The sequence below is a fragment of the Saimiri boliviensis genome, chromosome 10 (genome assembly GCF_048565385.1).
Source record: "Saimiri boliviensis isolate mSaiBol1 chromosome 10, mSaiBol1.pri, whole genome shotgun sequence".
NCBI classification, from domain to species: Eukaryota; Metazoa; Chordata; class Mammalia; order Primates; family Cebidae; genus Saimiri; species Saimiri boliviensis.
In genome coordinates, this window is record NC_133458.1 from 60,185,087 (window position 1) to 60,203,490 (window position 18,404).

Below are 18,404 nucleotides of genomic sequence, written 5' to 3' on the forward strand. Positions count from 1 at the left end.
GCTACCATTGACTTCCTTCACAGAACTGGAAAAAACACCTTAAATTTCATATGGAACCAAAAAAAGAGCCCACATAGCCAAGACAATCCTAAGGTGGAGGGGCACAGGGAGGGCAGAACACAAAGTTGGAGGCATCATGCTACCTGACTTTAAACTACACTACAAGGCTACAGCAATCAAAATAGCATGGTAGTGGTACCAAAACAGAGATATAAACCAATGTAACAGAACAGAGGCCTCAGAATTAATGCCACACACCTACAGCCATCTAATATTTGACAAACCTGACAAAAACAAGAAACGGGGAAATGATTCCCTATTTGATAAATGGTGTGTTGGGAAAACTGGCTAGCCATATGCAGAAAGCCAAAAGAGGATCCCTTCCTTATGCCTTATATGAAAATTAACTCAAGATGGATTAAAGATTTAAAAACAATACCTAAAACCATAAAAAACCCTAGAAGAAAACCTAGGCAAAACCATTCAGGACATAGGCATAGGCAAGTACTTCATGATTAAAACACCAAAAGCAATGGCAACAAAAGCCAAAATTGACAAATGGGATCTAATTAAACTTCAGGGCTTTTGCACAGCATAAGAAACAATCATTAAAGTGAACCAGCAACCAAAAGAATGGGAAAAAACTTTTGCAACCTACCCATCTGACAAAGAGCTAATATTCAGAATCTACAAAGAACTTAAACAAATTTACAAGAAAAAAACAAACAACCCTATCAAAAAGTGGGCAAACACTTTTGAACGGAAACTTTTCGAAAGAAGACATTTACGCAGCCAACAAACATGAAAAAAAGCTCATCATCGCTGGTCATTAGAGAAATGCAAATCAAAGCCACATTGAGATATCATCTTACACCAGTTAGAATGTCACTCATTAATAAATCTCGAGACAACAGATGCTGGAGAGGATGTGGAGAAATAGGAATGCTTTTACACTGTTGATGGGAGTATAAATTAGTGCCATAATTGTGGAAGACAATGTGGCCATTTCTCAAGGATCTAGAGCTAGAAATACCATTTGACCCAGCAATCCCATTACTGAGTATATATCCAAAGGATTATAAATCATTCTACTATAAAGACACATGCACATGTATGTTCATAGTGGCACTGTTTACAATAGCAAGGATTTGAAACCAACCCAAATGTCCATCAATGATAGACTGGATAAAGAAAATGTGGCACATATACACCATGGAATACTATGCAGCCCATAAAAAGGATGAGTTCATGCCCTTTGCAGGGACATGTACGAAGCTGGAAACCATCATTATCAGCAAACTGACACAAGAACAGAAAACCAAACACTGCAAGTTCTTAAATAAGTAGGTGCTGAACAATGAGAACACATGGACACAGGGAGGCAAACATCATACACTGGGGCCTATTGGGATGAGGGGCTAGGGAAGGGATAGAAGGGGGTGAGGACATTGGGGAGGAATAACATTAGGAGAAATACCTAACGTAGATGACAGGGGGAATGGATGCAGCAAACCACCACGGCATGTGTATACCTGCATGATCTGCACATGTACCCCAGAACTTAAAATATGTATGTATAAAAAAAGAGCAGGGTAACTCTCTGATAATGGTTTGGCTCTGTCCCCACACCCAAATCTCATCTTGAATTCTCACGTGTTGTGGGAGGGACCCAGTGGGAGTTAACTGAATTATGGGGCCAGTCTTTCCCATGCTGTTCTTGTTATAGTGAAAAAGTCTTACAAGATCTGATGGTTTTAAAAACAGAAGTCTCCCTGCACAAGCTCTTTTTCTGGCCTCTGCCATCCATGTAAGATGTGATTTGCTCCTACTTGCCTTCTGCTGTGATAGTGAGGCTCCCCCGGCCCTGAGGAACTATAAGTCCATTATAAACCTCTTTTTTAAGTTGCCTAGTCTCATGTATGACTTAATCAGCAGTGTGAAAACGAACTAGCACACTATCTTTATATATTTGGAGGTCCATCACGACTGATGTCCTTCCTGCTGGCATTAAAGGAAAAAAACGAAGACTAAAATGTAGAAAATGATTTGGGATTGGGTAGGTAAGTACTTGCTCTTCACTAGACTATTACAAAATGAAACGAAATTCCATGTCAGGCAGTAATCTCCCACTCCATGAAAATGCACAAATTCAAAATGATAAGTATGTGACCACCTGTCTGGAAGACATGGACATGATGGCTTCACAGAGTGGGCAGTAATCACTAAAATTTCTACCCTCGATAAAATTATCGGATTCGGGTAAAATTATACAACTTTCCTATAGTTATTTTTCTAATTAGCGATTTTGTTGTTGCTGTTGTTGGAATAAGGCATAAATTACTAAATCCATAAGGTAGATTTTAATTGCCTAAGTTCAATTATTAGCTTTTCCATTTAGCAATTGTTCCTTCCACCTTTTCCTCCCTCCTCTCTACTTCTCCTTTTCTTTCTCCCCCACTCCATTTTTTTTTTTATCTCGTCTTCTCTCTGACTTTCTATCAAACACCTTCTTAGCAATTACTATGTGCCAGGCACTACTTTAAATACATTTAAAAGCTCTTTTACTTAATCCTTGTCACAACCCATGAAAAGGTGCTATTTATTATATACCTCCTTTAGTCAGAGAAAGGTTAAGTAACATGTCCAGGATCACACCAATAAATTTGTTTCTTCCACATTTGATTTCTAAATAGTACTAAGCATTGGGAAAAAATTAGCAATGTGCAAAATTAACCAATTTGTTTATCTTGAGCAGCCAGGTATAAGAGAGTCACAGCCAGATGAGGGAAACATTTGAGGAAAACACAATTTACATGTTTTTTAAAAGTTCAGCAGCAGGAAAGATTATAAAATTAAATGAAATAATAAAGTTAGGAAAGGACCCACCCAAAATTATTTGGATGCCAAAGTAAGCCAATCCCAGCTGTTCTTCTCTACTCTGTCTGCCATCCTCAGCAAGAGCAATATGGGGGAGTGTGGGCAACCGGCTGCAGTAGCAGCTGGGCCTATTTGCTAAGAGGAAAAAAAAAATAGTCAGTGAAGACAAAGGGAGATTTTGGTGGCTAGCAGTGTAAGTAGAAAATTGGAGCTTGGCCGGGGAGTCTCAGAAGTGAAAAGCAGCAGTGCTGTCAGCAACAAAATTGCAGCATTACACAAACGGTTCACAGGAGAGCACTCCCTGAAGCAGCGCCTTAACTGGCAAGAATTCTTTTCCATCGGTAGCAAAACAACCCATGGTAATTTTGTATTTGTTTTCTCACATCAACAGTATTCTAGACATTCAAAAATGAAACACTACCAACTCTTTTAAATATTTGTTAGATATAAACTAGTTGACTAAAAGGACAAATGGCATGTCTAACTTAATATATTACTGTTACTATTTTTGATTAATATAAAAACTTATGTGTCTAATAAGCATATTATATTCTAAATATAACCACATACAATAAAACCCTTAAATTGTATTTTATGTCCCTTGAGATCAGTACTATAAAAGGCAACGTGTTTCTGAGTGATAACTGCTTTATCAGTGTGTAAACTATCTCATTAGTAATGATTCTTTAGTTTTATTTCTCATTTTTATTCTTGTTTAACTTTATTGATTTTTAACTCATAGAGAACTCAGTTTTTTTCTCCAGATAGGAAAAAGTCTTCTGCAATCCTAAAATATATCAGACTTCAGTTTGGGCATACACATTTTGGAGCAAGTTAAAAACATTTGGCAAAAAAATCTGTCAAAAGCAGTGCCCAGTACATAACTTTTGTCTTCTGAGCAGTATAGTAGCAAAGATGCATTTTCATTCTTTTCTTTTTTAATTGTACAGTTGACTCACCTCTAATATTTTCCTTATAATTGTAGTTACTTAAATATTATTATAAGCAAATTTTGCTTTGGGGAATTACAAGAAAATTCAACCATATGGATGTGTTATAGAAGTTTAAACACATTAACTTCTTATGACTGTAACAATATAGTAATAAAATCAATATTTTGGGTGGCTCATTAAATCCATTCTAGTATTTTATAGTCCTAGCCACTCCATCTATTTTCTTCTTTCTGGACAAAATAAGAAAAAAAAAATGTTTTTCTTTCTCATATTAATAGAAATGTACAATAATTTGGATAATTGTGTGTCCCAACAACTTAAATTACAACATTTGATGTTGAAAAAAGTTCTTTCTTTTTAATTTACATTTTGATTATGGGTGATATGGTTATTCTAAGAATATACCATATGGTTATCTCAAGTTTATCCAGACCTTAAACTGACAGTAAGCTCAGTATTCTAGTATTCATTCTAACCAATTATAAAGTATTTGTAGTTACCATTCATCTGACCAGAAATATGTGTAACACTTATGCTTTGTGATAATGTCGAGCTTAAAATTGCTTTTTCCTTTGTTTGCTTTTAATATATTATTTATTTTGCTGGGGATCAGGAAAAATAAGTTATGTCAGTTTCATCAATAATAGAGCTGTTTTCAAAAGAAATCATTTTTTCCTTGTCATTATTTTTCCTAACATTTTCTTTAAACATATATTTGCTTTTCTTAGATTTATAGAAGTGATCCTAATTTCCATACACTTCTTTTTATAGATTGTCTTTAGTTTCTAAAAACAAAATAATCCAGTGCTTCCCATTTTCCATTTTTATTTACTCTTTATAATAATAAGGTATGGTGACAAATGTGTGCTTTCTTCTAAATTTGAGATTTCTGTTCACAGTTTGTGTTAAGCACATTGTATTTGATTAATTATAGAATAGTACCAAAAAGAAAAAAAAAAAACTTTAGGATATAGCATTTCAAAATAGATTATCACTTGATTTTGATAAATTAAATATATGAGAAAAACATTTTTCCTTGGCTTATAGCTATAATAAAATCTTGGTAAAATAAAATTTTCCTAAGTTATTTCTCAGATAACCTGGGTTGAGCAATAAAGCGAAATACCTTGCATAAACTAAATAGAATGATAAAACATTGCCATTGCTTTTCCTTCTCGCTATATTACTACCAATAGCTGTGCTTTAAAAATGATAAAGACAAATGGCCAAATTATTCATAAAACCACATAGGGATGGACTGATTTTTTAAAATCTTGCTTTTAGTCACTTGGGGCATTTCTGAAAAACAAAGGTGTTGAATAAGTTACCACTTTTGCCCAGGTCTGACTTTGAATGCCCCAGATGAATTAATACTATCATCTGCCACAGCCTCAAACTGTACCTTTAAATAATTTACAGATATTTTCTGAATAATTTTAAAGCAATTCTGGATTTCTCCTCAGAACTTTTGCAATAGAAGAGTTGAAGCCAAACTAGTGCCTAATGTTTTGCAAAAGGGGCAGAAGAGAATTATTCTCATCATATCTCCTGTCTTCTGAATGCTCTCCCAACCCCATCATTTCATTTTCTGCCATCTCTGTTAGGAATATATTTTTATGTGGCATTCAACAAAAGAATTAAGATTGGTAATACTAATGTGAATAAATATAGCAATTAAGTTCTGTATGTTAGATGCAATACACAAAATATATTCAGTACCTAAGGTTTATTAGAGTCTAAGAATTCAAGCAATAAAATGTAGTATAACTGCCTTCAGCATTTTCAAACTCTAATTGTGAATTTGCAGTAATCATATATTACTCATACAAAAAAACTGAAAATTCCTCAAAGCCATTTAGAAATGAGGGAAATTAAATTTAGCAAGAACAAAGAATGTGCGATACTAGTATAGAGTCATGAACACAGTGGAATTCAGTTAATTTCTGGGAGAATACAGTGTATTCTAAGCAGTGGAATGGTTGTGGGCACGTGGCAGGATGGTGCAAGGCAGGGTATGACATAGCTAATTTGTTCAAACATTTTGCCCAAGCTACTGCTATTCATGTTCAAGACTGAGCTTTGGTTCTCTTTTCAGCCCGACCTTCATGCTTTTATAGCATCCCTTGGGATATAAAAAAGCACCCTACTTTATTGTGACTTGTCTCCTTTTACAGCTGTATCTTAAGCTTCTTGAGAATAGGGTTTGACTAAAACGTGTGTGTGTGCGTGTGTGTGTGTGTGTTAAACTTCTTATTTTAAAATAGTTTTAGATTTACAGACAGTTATGGTGAGTACAGAGAGTTCCCCTATACTTATACCTAGCTTCCCTTGTTCACACTCTATGTTTGTATGGCACATTTATCACAGTTAATGAACCATATATTATTAATTAAAATTCATACTTTATTCAGATTTTCTTAGTTTATATCTAATAATACTTTACTATCACAGGATTCCAACCAGTATACCACATTATGTTTATAAAACTGGAATTTTTATTCTCGGCACGTAAAGTATTGAAGAAACTGAACAAATACTTATGAGATAAATGAATGAATAATAAGCAAGTTCTGCTTAAAAGTTATAGACTCTTCTAATTCTCTGAAAGCAGTGATATGGTTTGGCTCTGAGTCCCCACCCAAATCTCATCTCAAATTTTAATAATCCCCATTTAACATTAAGGGTGGACCAGGTGGAGGAATTTAATCATGAGAACAGTTTCCCCCATGCTGTTTTTCTGATAGTGCATGAGTTCTCAGGAGACCTGATGGTTTTATCTGATGGCTTTTCCTCCTTTACTCTGCACTTCTCTTTCCTACTGCCATGTGAGGAAGGATGTGTTTGCTTCCACTTCTGTCATGATTGTAAGTTTCCTGAGGCTTCCCAGCCCTGTGGAACTGTGAGCCAATTGAACCTCTTTCCTTTATAAATTAGCCAGTCTTGGGCAGTTCCTTTTTTTTTTTTTTTCATTCAAAATATTCTGCTAATTTACATGTATTTCAGAAAGAGGATTCCTTACAAGGCTGTAGGACAGTGGTTTCTGGGCTGGTGTCCAAGATATCGAGGAGGAAATTGTTGCATTCTGTCCCTTGAAAAGCTTATGGCAGTTAACGAATGCATATGGTCACTTTAATTATTAATAATGTGATTAAAATTAAAGTGTATAAAGAAATAAACTTTGTTAATTACTCATTATATATAGCTTTCCACTATTTCCCAAGGCTATTTCCATTGATTTTAATCCAAAAGAATTTAAGGGAAAATCTTTAAAAAGGTTTCCTCTATGATAACATAGTGTCCTGTGCACTCTGAAATGAATTATGTGTTTAAATATGTATAAACACTGCAGCTTTCTCGTGCCTGGTGAGCAATGAAGTCATTCATAATAATCAGTGGAATGTCTTAATTTTATCATACTGTCAGGCAGTTCTTTATAGCAGCATGAGAATGGATTAACACAGGCAATGATCAAGATGTATAACAAAGGGGATGAAGTGGTAAGCGACTTCTAATTTCATTTATCTGGGAAAATGGCTCTTTGAGGCATAAAAGAGTTTTTGAATTTTACAAAATACTTTACCACAATTGATCCATATTAGATGTTTTCTCATCAGAACTCAATCATAGTATGTTGTGCTAGAATTTATACCATCAATAATCTTTAAAAATATTTAAATTATATGCTAAGTTGTCATCAATGAATAGGTACACTTTACATTTAATACAAAAATAAATAGATGATGGTAATATAGTTAGATATCTATGAATCTAAATGTATTTATCAAGACCAAGGCTGCCATTTGGACATTCAACAACACCCTTAACCTAGGGGATGATGCTAAAAGGGAAAAGATGAAGAAGGTAATATGAACTTGAGGCTCCTTTGGAGCATCCTCACACATACACAGCCCAGTGTTTTTCATAGTTTGAGTCTTCACTAAAAATGACCCAGAGGACTTGTTAAAACAGATATTGCTGAGCCTCAGAATTATTGATTAAGTAGATCTGATTCAGCAGCTCCCAGGGAATGCTGATGCTGCAGTTCATGGACCACACTCTGTGTAGCATTTGTTTGACTACAGTTTCCATCTCCTTTCTGCCCCTAGCTTGGATGTGGAACAGAAGAAAATCATAGTAACATTATCTCCTGTGCAATGAGATTCAGTCAAGCCTTCCTGCAGGTGAATTATTTAGCAGTAACTCTGAACCTTATAAAAAATGAAGTTAGCCTTTATAGTTTTGTCATTTTAACCACAATATGGAAGCCAAATATGTATATGTTTTAATTCAGTAGATACCAAAATCCAGGCTATAATTGTAGCCTTTAAGAATGATTTGAGTGGCCGGGTGCGGTGGCTCACACCTGTAATCCTAGAACTTTGGGAGGCTGAGGTGGGTGGATCACTTGAGGTCAGGAGTTCAAGACCAGCCTGGCCAACATGGTGAAACCCCATCTTTAAAAAAAAAAAAAAAAAAAAAAAAAGAATGATTTGAAGAACTGAATTTATTCCATCCCCAAGGTCTTACAAAAAATACACCCCTGCCTTCAAGGAACTTTAAATATATTTTAAAACAATTACATAAATTAGAAAGTATTATAAGATACTTTTACATCATTCTTCTTTGCAATACATTTAAATTTTTTTTTACCAAAATTACACAAGATAAGAAGACAGTGTTCATTAGTCCCTTTATAATGATGAAGAAATGAAGCCTCAGTTTAATGATTTCACAAAAATAAGACAGCATCAAATAAAATATACTTAGATTAAAAAACTGGTAAGTCCCTACCCTTTCCACTGCAACATACTATCTCCTAATACAAGTTTCAAAAGTGTTTTGGAGAAAATGCTTTTGAAGCCTGGTAAGGAGAAGAAAGGAGTCCTACATTTCTAGAGTTGGAAAGTACCTGAGGCATCACGTGATTCATAATAAACTTTTTGACTCAGTGTTAGAAAAGCAATCAGGAGGAGTAAACAGCTATACACAATGGGAGCGCATCTCTGATTTGACTTTATTTCCACAGTGTATCTTGAACTCGAAATTTAAAGCCCCCTCCGTTCCCATCATTTCCCGTGAAGGAACAAGCCAAGAGGAAAAGAATCACTGTCCTCAGCTGACCTCTATTTTCACCCTCTTTTATTCTCATTTTCTTTGCTGCTCTTCTTTTCTGGTTCTGGAGTTGATCTGGCTACCTAAAATCACCCCTGAGACTTATTCTCAGGGATTCTTTTCCCCCACTCTACGCTGTAAATGAAATCCCCTTTTATTCTAGTTTCTCTAAACTAAAGCTCAAAAGTCAGAGAAAATACACCAAAAGTACATAGAAATAGGTTTACATCAATAATATTTTAGCTGACATTTGACTCAAGTTTAGCTACAGAATGCTTGGCTGGCAGGCTCTGCTCTCTCCTGTGCAGTGCCCTAATTCGTTTGCTCTCCAATTGCCACAGTCCTCTGGTGCCTGTGAGCATCAGCTTCCCAGCAGAAAAACAGGTTGGGGAAAGAGGGCACACTGTCCAGGTGGCTAGTAAGCTATTTATTTAGTATTTCATTATTTTCTACCTCATGGATTGCAACCAATTTTCAATGCCTGTTAAGTTTAAAGTTTCTCTAAAAAATTCAAAGGTTATGTTTTCTGCATATTGTGTTAAATAACAAAAATGAAACAAATATTGAAGGGGCAGTGAAATCCAATGAAAACATATCTTTCCCTAAAAGCATGTTTTCTTTCCCCTTTTGGCTTAAGGTGAGGAAGAAATCAAAAGTATTTATCTGGAAAAGCAGCAGGGGAGGAAAAGATGAGGTGGTGCAGCCGCACAAAGGGGTAGTCAAACAAGTAATAGGAGAAAGGGAGGAGGGGGTATAGTGATAAGCCAGAAATGGCAAGGGCATCAAAAGATAGACAGAAAGAGGAGGAGGAGAGGAAGAAGTGGAAGAGAAAGAGGTGGAAGTAAAAAAGGAGGAAGGAAGTAGAGGGAAAGGTGGAGGAGAGACTATAGAGGAGATGATTCAACTGATGTGTCAGGAGGATGCCTGGAGGTCCCAGCTGTTTCACTAAACGCAGCACTGATGAGAAAGAAGGTGAACAGACAGAAAGCTCCAGCCTCTTTTCTAACATATGTTATGCTAAAGGGGCCATAAATAGTTGTCCAGGATTCCTTAGCTTCATGAGTATTCCTTCTCATCCCAGCCCTATGCCACTTTCCTTTGAAAAATACAGTTCTACATCATTTTGTTTTATTCAGATACTCACTTGATGAGCACTTGTTGAATGCCTACTAAGTGTCAGGAACTGTCCATGGCACCAGATACCTTACCTGTTCATCTAAGCAAGGGAAGGCAAAGTGGGAGACTGTGTTTCACTTTCCAAGTAAACAACACATGCTGAGCTGATAGCTGCTTATAGGACACTGTTTAGTTTAACTTTAGGCAGTGTGGTCTGGCCTTAGTAATATTAGTTCCATTGTGCTTTACAAAGCTGGGCCTATAATTACCTTTGTTAATACTGTTTATTTTGTGGATTTGGTCTGTTGTCTCCAAGGTGCCATCAGATAAAATTCCAACTTTCCTAAAAGTATAAACAAAATAATTCTACAGTAACTTACAAACATGAGAGACATCCATATTCTTTGTTCCTTCTAGTTATCTACTCTAATAAGAGCTGGTTTTCATAAAAGAAAATCTTTCTTTTAAGTAAAAATCTGATGATTAAGGATCCCTCTTCATCTTAAGTTGTAATTTCACATTAGCTCATGATTGCTATTAGAATAAAAAAGAGAACAGTATAGATTAATTCTCTCTGAATCTCATCTGATTTATTGAGTAATTTATCAAAAGCTTCCTAAAGGTTAAGTATTCTGCACATTAATCTGCATTATCTCATGTAATCCTTTCAAATTTTTGCAAATTATGTCACTTTAAAGATGAGAAAACACATATTCAGAAAACCTAAGTAACTTGCTCATGCCATGCAGTCAGAAGCCAGATTTAAATTAGATATGCCTCATCCAAAGTCTAGGGATTTTAGGCCACTGAAATTAGAATGTAAGAGCGTTTTCTAATACCTGGTACCAAGCTAGCGTCTATGTTTCCTATGCCAAGGGTATGAGCTAAATCCTTGAGCAGAGAGTAGTGATGGCTGAGAGTTTAGGTACCAAGGATGGAAGTGAAACACATTTCTGAGCCCCAGAAATCAGGCATGGCAATAGATTTCTCTTTTATTTTTTCATACCAGTTGTGGAGGTAAGTTTACCAAGGCAAAGGAGCCCTATGTTTAGAATATCCTGAAGTAGGCATTAGAACAAGGGCTGAAAACTTCTCAAGTAGTCAGTCGTCTTGGCCACCATAGGCCCATATGAAGGAAAGTTGTCAATCCCACAGAGGTGTCTTTTCTTGAAATCATCACTATTTTTGACCAAAAATGTTCTCTTAATAATCAGAGACTGTAACACTTGGTTTAAATGTGATATGGAAATGTCCTGTTCATTCCTACTCTAGAATGCCCAGCCTATAAAATATCCAGTCTTGTTATTATCATTCCTAACATGAGTGCAAAGAATAATGCTCACTTAAGGCTAAGGAATAACTAATAACACTGATGTTCTCTCTTATGCTTCCAATGTTATTTAAGACTTTACTGTGAAAAAAAATTATGATCTAAACAACCATCATCCTTTGTATAATGTATAGAGTATTACAAAGTGTCATATGTTACACTAAAAACTACTAACAACCTTGTGACCCTATCCATTAAAACCAAGGAAATAATCTAAATCTTCATTATGCACTCTCTGGAAAATGTTATAAATGGTATAATTTTAGTTTAGTTTTGTTTTTAACTCTCGGAGACTGAAATTATAAGACTTTAACACTGGGATGACCATGTATGAAGGGGCATGCATGCATGCAAAGTGATATTTCTGGATTCCTGCAGACTAAATTCCTCTATTAAACCACAGAAGAGTTTTACATACAAAGATAAAGAAGGACATCTTTGCACACACTCCCACTAAGTCCCAATGGTGATTCCTTTAAATATATTTGATGAAATAAAACTGAGTGAGCAGATTGTTAGCAATAATTTTCACCAGTAACAACCAATTTCATGGTTTGGTGCTTCATTATGTGGTCATAGAACTGAGGCCACCAAGTGATCTCATCCCAGAAAGAAACAGAGGCCCTCTCTATGTAATACTCTCAGCTTTGACTAGATGACAAATCTGACCTGAATAGCAAAATAACAATATGGCAACATAATTTTTTGACAGAATATTTCATTATGACATCATAACTGTTGAATACATTTATTAATAAAGAACAGGCATTGATTATATATTATGCATAGAATACTTTCCTTGTAAAGCGGAAAAAAATGGTTTGATACACATAAATTTTCCACTCCAAAATTGGCCCAGTTCATATATAAATTCTAGTTACTGTTTTTTTAATCCTGACCTCCCCTCACCCTATTTCTATACTAAAAGATAACTGTTTTCCCACTGTAAAATGCAACATCCAGATAAGAATTGAACAGTTCACAGAACCATTCAGTGACTTCTATATATCCAGATGCACTGATGTGATGCATGGACAATATTTGTCTGTAGCAAATATAAAAACACAAATAACAGCACTATCTACAATTCTTATGAAGACTCTCTCCACAGAAAGCGTATTTTGTATGAACCAGACTCAACAAAACACATTGTAACTCCTCACAACTTATCCAGTGATAGTTTTTATAATATAAACTGTTTCTCAATAAATCCACCACTTAAGTCTCACTGACTCTCCCTGATGGAGCTCTGGGCACATAGACTAGTGTTTACTCCTGGGTCTTATTTAATCACTCTGCTTATGAATCACGTCTTATGACCAGTTTTTATTTATTGACACACAGAGATGTGTAACTAATGTCACTATTGATAATACCAGGCTATTGGATGAAGAACCAGCTATGAGCTGGGTCAGGAAAAACTGGCTCAGTCACTGCCTCATTTTTTATTTGCCTTGGGTATAAAATAAATACCATGGCCTCCAGGGTGATCATTCAAATATTTATTTAACACTGTACTCTTTTATAATTCTCTGTCAATTTTTTTCTTGTCAATGGAATAAGCTCTACAATGTGTGTTGTAGACTGAATATACATAACAAATGGATATATGTATATTACAGCAAAAAAAAAAATACAGGCCATGAATCTTAGAAAATGCACAATGTAGTCATCTTGTGAGTTATTATAACTAGAGGTCAAAAGGTATGGAAAATGAGATTTGGAGTGAACGCAATCTATCAAGATAAATCATATGTTTTTATACTATTTAAGAGCAACTTACTGCTGTCTTCTATTTTAGCACTATCCTAGCACTTGTTGAAATCTAAACTCATACCATTTTCAAGGTTTTTCTTTACAGGACATGTTTCCTTCCAATATTCTCACTTTGTATCAGTCTTCAGAAAACATCAATAATATAGTTTTTAGGTGATAAAGTACATTCACAGATACTGTTGTTCCACTTGATTCTCTCAAAAACCCAGTAAAACATACAGGCAAAATACAATTACTACCCCTATTTTCAAACATAGGAAACTGAGATGAAGACAATTAATTACCATTATTATAAGCAGGAGTACTAGAACTGGAATAGAGGCCTCTGATTTCAAATGCTGAGCTCTCTGAACTATGATAAATCTGAATTTAATTGGTTATAATACCCAATAGAGATACACTAATTAACACTCTCTATCTCAACTTCTATCTGCGTTAAGTATATATTCCATGTTTAAATTTACATTTATAATGTTAACATATTTTAGGACTGATCTTCTGCCATATATCTGCCTTTATTTAACTGTCTCTTTACCAGCCATTCTAGGAGAACATTTTCTGCTTAAGCAGCCATTCTCCTTGACTTCTGCAATTGCATCCTTCCTATTGAGACTTCAAACACCTACCCTGTCTGCCAAGCTCCCATGATTGAATTTCTAGGGGCTTTCCATGTACAATGGTATTTCTTTTTCAACGTAGGTCTTTGCTTATTTGTTTTTTCTTCTCTGAGCTCCATTATCAAGAAGCTTATTTTTGCCTTCCCTGTAACCTCATTAGTGAAGCATGGTGAAAGATAAGGAGAGAACAGATATCAACAGAGGGAAGTAGATGAATCCACCAGGACTCTTCTCCCTTCATTCTCTCTTGCTTGGTTTTTGTCCTGAGGACCATAGTATTTTTCAAAAAAACCCTTGCAGAAGAATATTAAAATTCTTCATTAATCTCACCAATATTACCCTGTTGAGCTAGGATAAAGTTAGCTATAACGCATAACTATTCACGAACTTTGAAATATTTATGCGATATAGCCAACTCAACTCAAATCTTGACTGAAAATCTTTACAAAGCAGGATAGCATCTTGCCATTTTAATCTTTGCTACATTTTTTACTTTACATAATTTACCTTATAATTAAAAAATGCATTAAGAGATAGATATATTGCTTCAACAAGCATAATTATCTCATCATTTTATTCATGAGGCTTGCCGTAAGCCAGTATATTTTCTTAATATTAGTGTGGAGTCAGATATTCAGTTAGAAGAGAGAGGAATTCAGTATCATCCCATTGGGGTAGAAGGCAGTAGGAAATAAACTAAAAAATATTCCACACCTCATACTAACCTTCTACCTTCTCTCTCTCTCTCTCTCTCTCTCTCTCTCTCTCTCTCTCTCTGCCTTTTCTCTTCTTTAATCCTAATGATCCCTTCCTTTCCGGCTCTAGTTAAGAGCATGTCAATCCCAGAAATAGTAATGGAGAATGGAGGGGAGAGGAAAAGGGCAACTCTCTGGACATTTTTTTTTCTTAACATATTTTATATAATTTAACTCAAGCTTTGTAAATGATAAACTTTCTCCTTCTCCTTGGGAAGAAACAATAGGCTTGTATTTTCAAATGACATCTTAAAAGTGAAGAATATGAGAAAAATGCCTGCCTTTCTCCCATACAGCTGAGATCATTACTGTGAAAAGAATTTCTGAATTATCCTAATAGGCTACCTCCAGGGAGCCTCCTGGATTTCCCTGCTGGTGGTCAGGCAGCAGTGCAGAAGTGCTATATTACATATACCCAATGTAATATACCTATATTACATATATATGTACATACCTATATTACATATATATATATACAATATATCTTATATTGAAAGATTATACACTCATTTATAATATTAATTATCTTAATCCACTCATTACTAAACATTTGCCATTACTGACATAATTCAAGACAACAAAAGATTAATCTGTAATATCTTATTCCTAGTTTTTGAAGACCTCTAAAATATTCACTAATTCCAGAGTGTAGAGAGATAAATAGGTTGTTCATATTGTATTGGTGGGACTGAATATCCCTGCTCTGACAGTATACATGCTCTTCTTTTCACTGAGGCACCTAAGGTGCAGTAGGTATTTGTTGCTTCAGGTAGCATCTCCAGTGTGATCTCTTAGCTGACTTTACTAACTAAATTGCACAAGTAGGAACACTCTATTTTCAAGTAACTCTCTCTATACTGCCTTTGTATAAAAACATAATATTGTACATTTTCAGCTGGTTCCATTAAATTCAAAGGTTAAGAAAAGCCAAAGGGAAATCCTGTGGGCATTTTCAGGCTAGTGTACACAAAGATACTAGCAATTTTACTCTCCCACCATATGACACCACTCATAAAATCAGTTACAATTATTTCTTTGATTAAAAGTGACATAATAAAGGTGAACTCGATAACAGTATTATGCATAACATTTACCTGTATCAGAGAATTTTGGCATTCTCTGATCAAATTATTAACTCTCATGAAATATTAAAATGTGATCTATTGGAAAATACACTGATAGTGAACCATGAAAACACAAGGACCCCAATAATAAGGTATAAAAGTTAATACTAGATATAACAGAATTGTAGCTTGCAAAAACTGGCAGCCTATCCACTTGTCTGCTTAAGAAAAATAATCAGTTTATATTTTTTGCATCTTATTTGTCCATATTCCATCACATCAAATTTGTTCATCTTGACTCTTTGATGATAAACTTCTTAGAAATAGGCATTTTGATACATACCATGGTACATCTCCCCAAGTTAAAAGATTAATGTTAATTCTGGGAACTATAGTTTAAAGACTTTACTAACTTATTATCAATGTATTTTCTTAAATTAATATTATCTCCTGAATAGTATTATAGGAAATCTATTTAAACTAAGAAAATATCCATAGTTTTAACTATTCCAAAAATGAAAAATTTCTATAGGCAACATTTACTGAAGATTGTCCAATGAAAAGACAAAAAGGCCAAACATGTCACATAAAACTGAGGACTCCCTTTCTGTTTCTCCTGTTAAATGTTCCACCTACACTTAGAAACTACAAGCTTTTGTTCTTTCTACAGTGGGGGACAATTTAAAAGCTTACACAATTGAAAAATGATTCTTACGTAATCCTGAGAATTACATCTGATATCTGTCTCAGTGTCTCAATGGCTGGTGGTAATAAATACTTCTTTGCTGACAATTTATTCTGAATGTATTTTCAGCCAGCAAAGTCACTTTCTGTGAGCATGGTTTTGTTTACCGTTTGTTTGTTTACAGGAGGAATTACCAAACCTATTCATGACTGACTTGTATTGGCCCTGATGTAAATTCTATCTTTTAATCATTTATTCATGAGTATGATGTTGCTTTACAAGACATATTGTGGAATGAAATATTTAAACATTCTGTTAGATCTTCATTTAGGCGATATAAATTTACATTAAAAATGCTAGTGAATACTAATACTTCAATTAATATTAGCCATTTTACAAGCATTGTCAACAAACTATTTTGCTTGGCCACACATGAAAAAAATCTAATAATCAATTCAACTGGAAAGCTAATTTATACTACTTGTTAATCACTTTAATTACATGATCATGACTTCGTTACCATGGGTAGGGCATCATTTTTGTCCTCAGGAATTTTCTTTTCTCCTCCTCTTACCTCCATGATGGAAACAAAACAAAACAAATACAAAAAGAACAAACTGCACCCCTTCTATAGCCCTTCCCCAGCATCCTTGTTTCTCATATGCATAAACTGGTATTTAAATACCTACTGTTAACTTGGTGGACTCAGCCTCCCAAGGCTATTTACAACCTGCTTCCTCCCTTCCTGTGTTCAGACTGCCAGTGAGTGAACTCCTCATTAATAAAATCCAGTATTTACAGGCAAAAATTACATCTCTAAGTTGACTTGTGATTTTCACTGTTTTCAGATGAGGTGAGTATGACATACTAATCAGAAATACTTAGAATTTTAGGTCAGTTTTGCAATACGTTTTTTCAGGTGCATTTTAAAGGTCTTTGAAGACCATAAGCCTATGTCAAGCTACTTTTCTTTTTCTTTCTTTCTTTTTTTTTTTTTTTTTAAACAAAAGGATCTGGAAAGGTAACCTACCTTTATGTGACAGGCGTAACCGGGGGTGGGTAGTATCAGCTGTGTGACCTCCTGTCCAAAGCTCCAGTAAGTAACCCCACAGGAGCAAGGTGATAATGTGCCCCGCGGATGCCATGCTGCCGTGTTCACCGTTCAAGCCCTCACTCCTCACTTTAAGGAGGGTCTGAGTTTTACTTAGGACTTCCCTCCAGGGGCAGCGTGCGAGAGGCTTTGTCAGAAATCGAACGCGTTGTCATCAAAAAGCACAGTTCCGAAGTGCCATTTGTCAGGCTGTCTTTGGCTATGTAAAACCTTTCTTTCCTCAGGACAGTTGTTTATAAGCCGGGAGCAAGAGGACATTCCAAAGAGTGAGTCTTCAGAGCCATGCCCTGTCTAGAGCTCTCTTCAGCAACTAAGCCGGTAGATTCAGGAAGAAGCTGTTTTTCAGTCACTTAGGCAAAGCTGTTCATTCAGAAAAAAAGAAAAAGGAAAAAAAAAAAAAAAAAAAAAGCCGGAGCACACGCACTCCCTCCTCCCGTGGAGCTCCTCTCTTCGGGCTCCTGAAAGCCTCTCAGAAGCCAGCCTCTTGCACTGACTTGCCAAATTGCTAGTTTTAATTCACCTTTCACCTTGCTAATTAAAAACAAGAAGTGCCATTCCCTCTAGGAGTCGCAGGATCCACCCAGCAGGGATGCAGTCTGTCAGTGGCTGTTTACAGGAAAGTTCAGGCAGGGTTGAGCAGCGTACTTGCTGTTTATAGGAAGTATTTCTGGTCCACGTGCCCCGCGCCCATCCTCCCTCGCAGTCATAACCAGCCCCACGTTACTCAGCGACAGGAGAGAAGACCACATTTTGATGGGGGAAATGGGAAGACTGGGAGGGGTGATGATATGTAACAGGCTGATTATTTAAGACTAGGTGACAGACAAGGATGTGGTGTCAGAAAGCGCTTTTAAACTCTCGCCAAGATAAATGCAACTTCTTTTTAAAATAATCTATTTGTAGCCATCCAGGATCCAAATTCAGTTTTTCACTGTTGTCATGTAGGTGTTTTTTTTTTTTTTTTTACAATTAAGTCTTTTTTGTATTGTTTATATCTTAGGAATGTTA

General features: G+C 35.5%; 1 protein-coding gene across 3 annotated transcripts in view; it reads right to left on the reverse strand.

The window, feature by feature from the left end:
- SEMA3E (semaphorin 3E) overlaps nucleotides 1-18,043 on the reverse strand; it is a 284,166-nt gene extending 266,123 nt beyond the window's left edge. For 2 of the 3 annotated variants that reach the window (XM_010344857.3, XM_003921149.4), the window contains exon 1: nucleotides 17,316-18,042. In XM_010344857.3, coding sequence (XP_010343159.1) covers nucleotides 17,316-17,430 — 115 coding nt within the window. In that variant the 5' untranslated portion in view covers nucleotides 17,431-18,042. Of the gene's footprint in view, nucleotides 1-17,315 lie in introns of all 3 variants that reach the window. The other variant, XM_010344863.3, reaches the window with a different exon arrangement.
- Nucleotides 18,044-18,404: the final 361 nt, after the last annotated feature.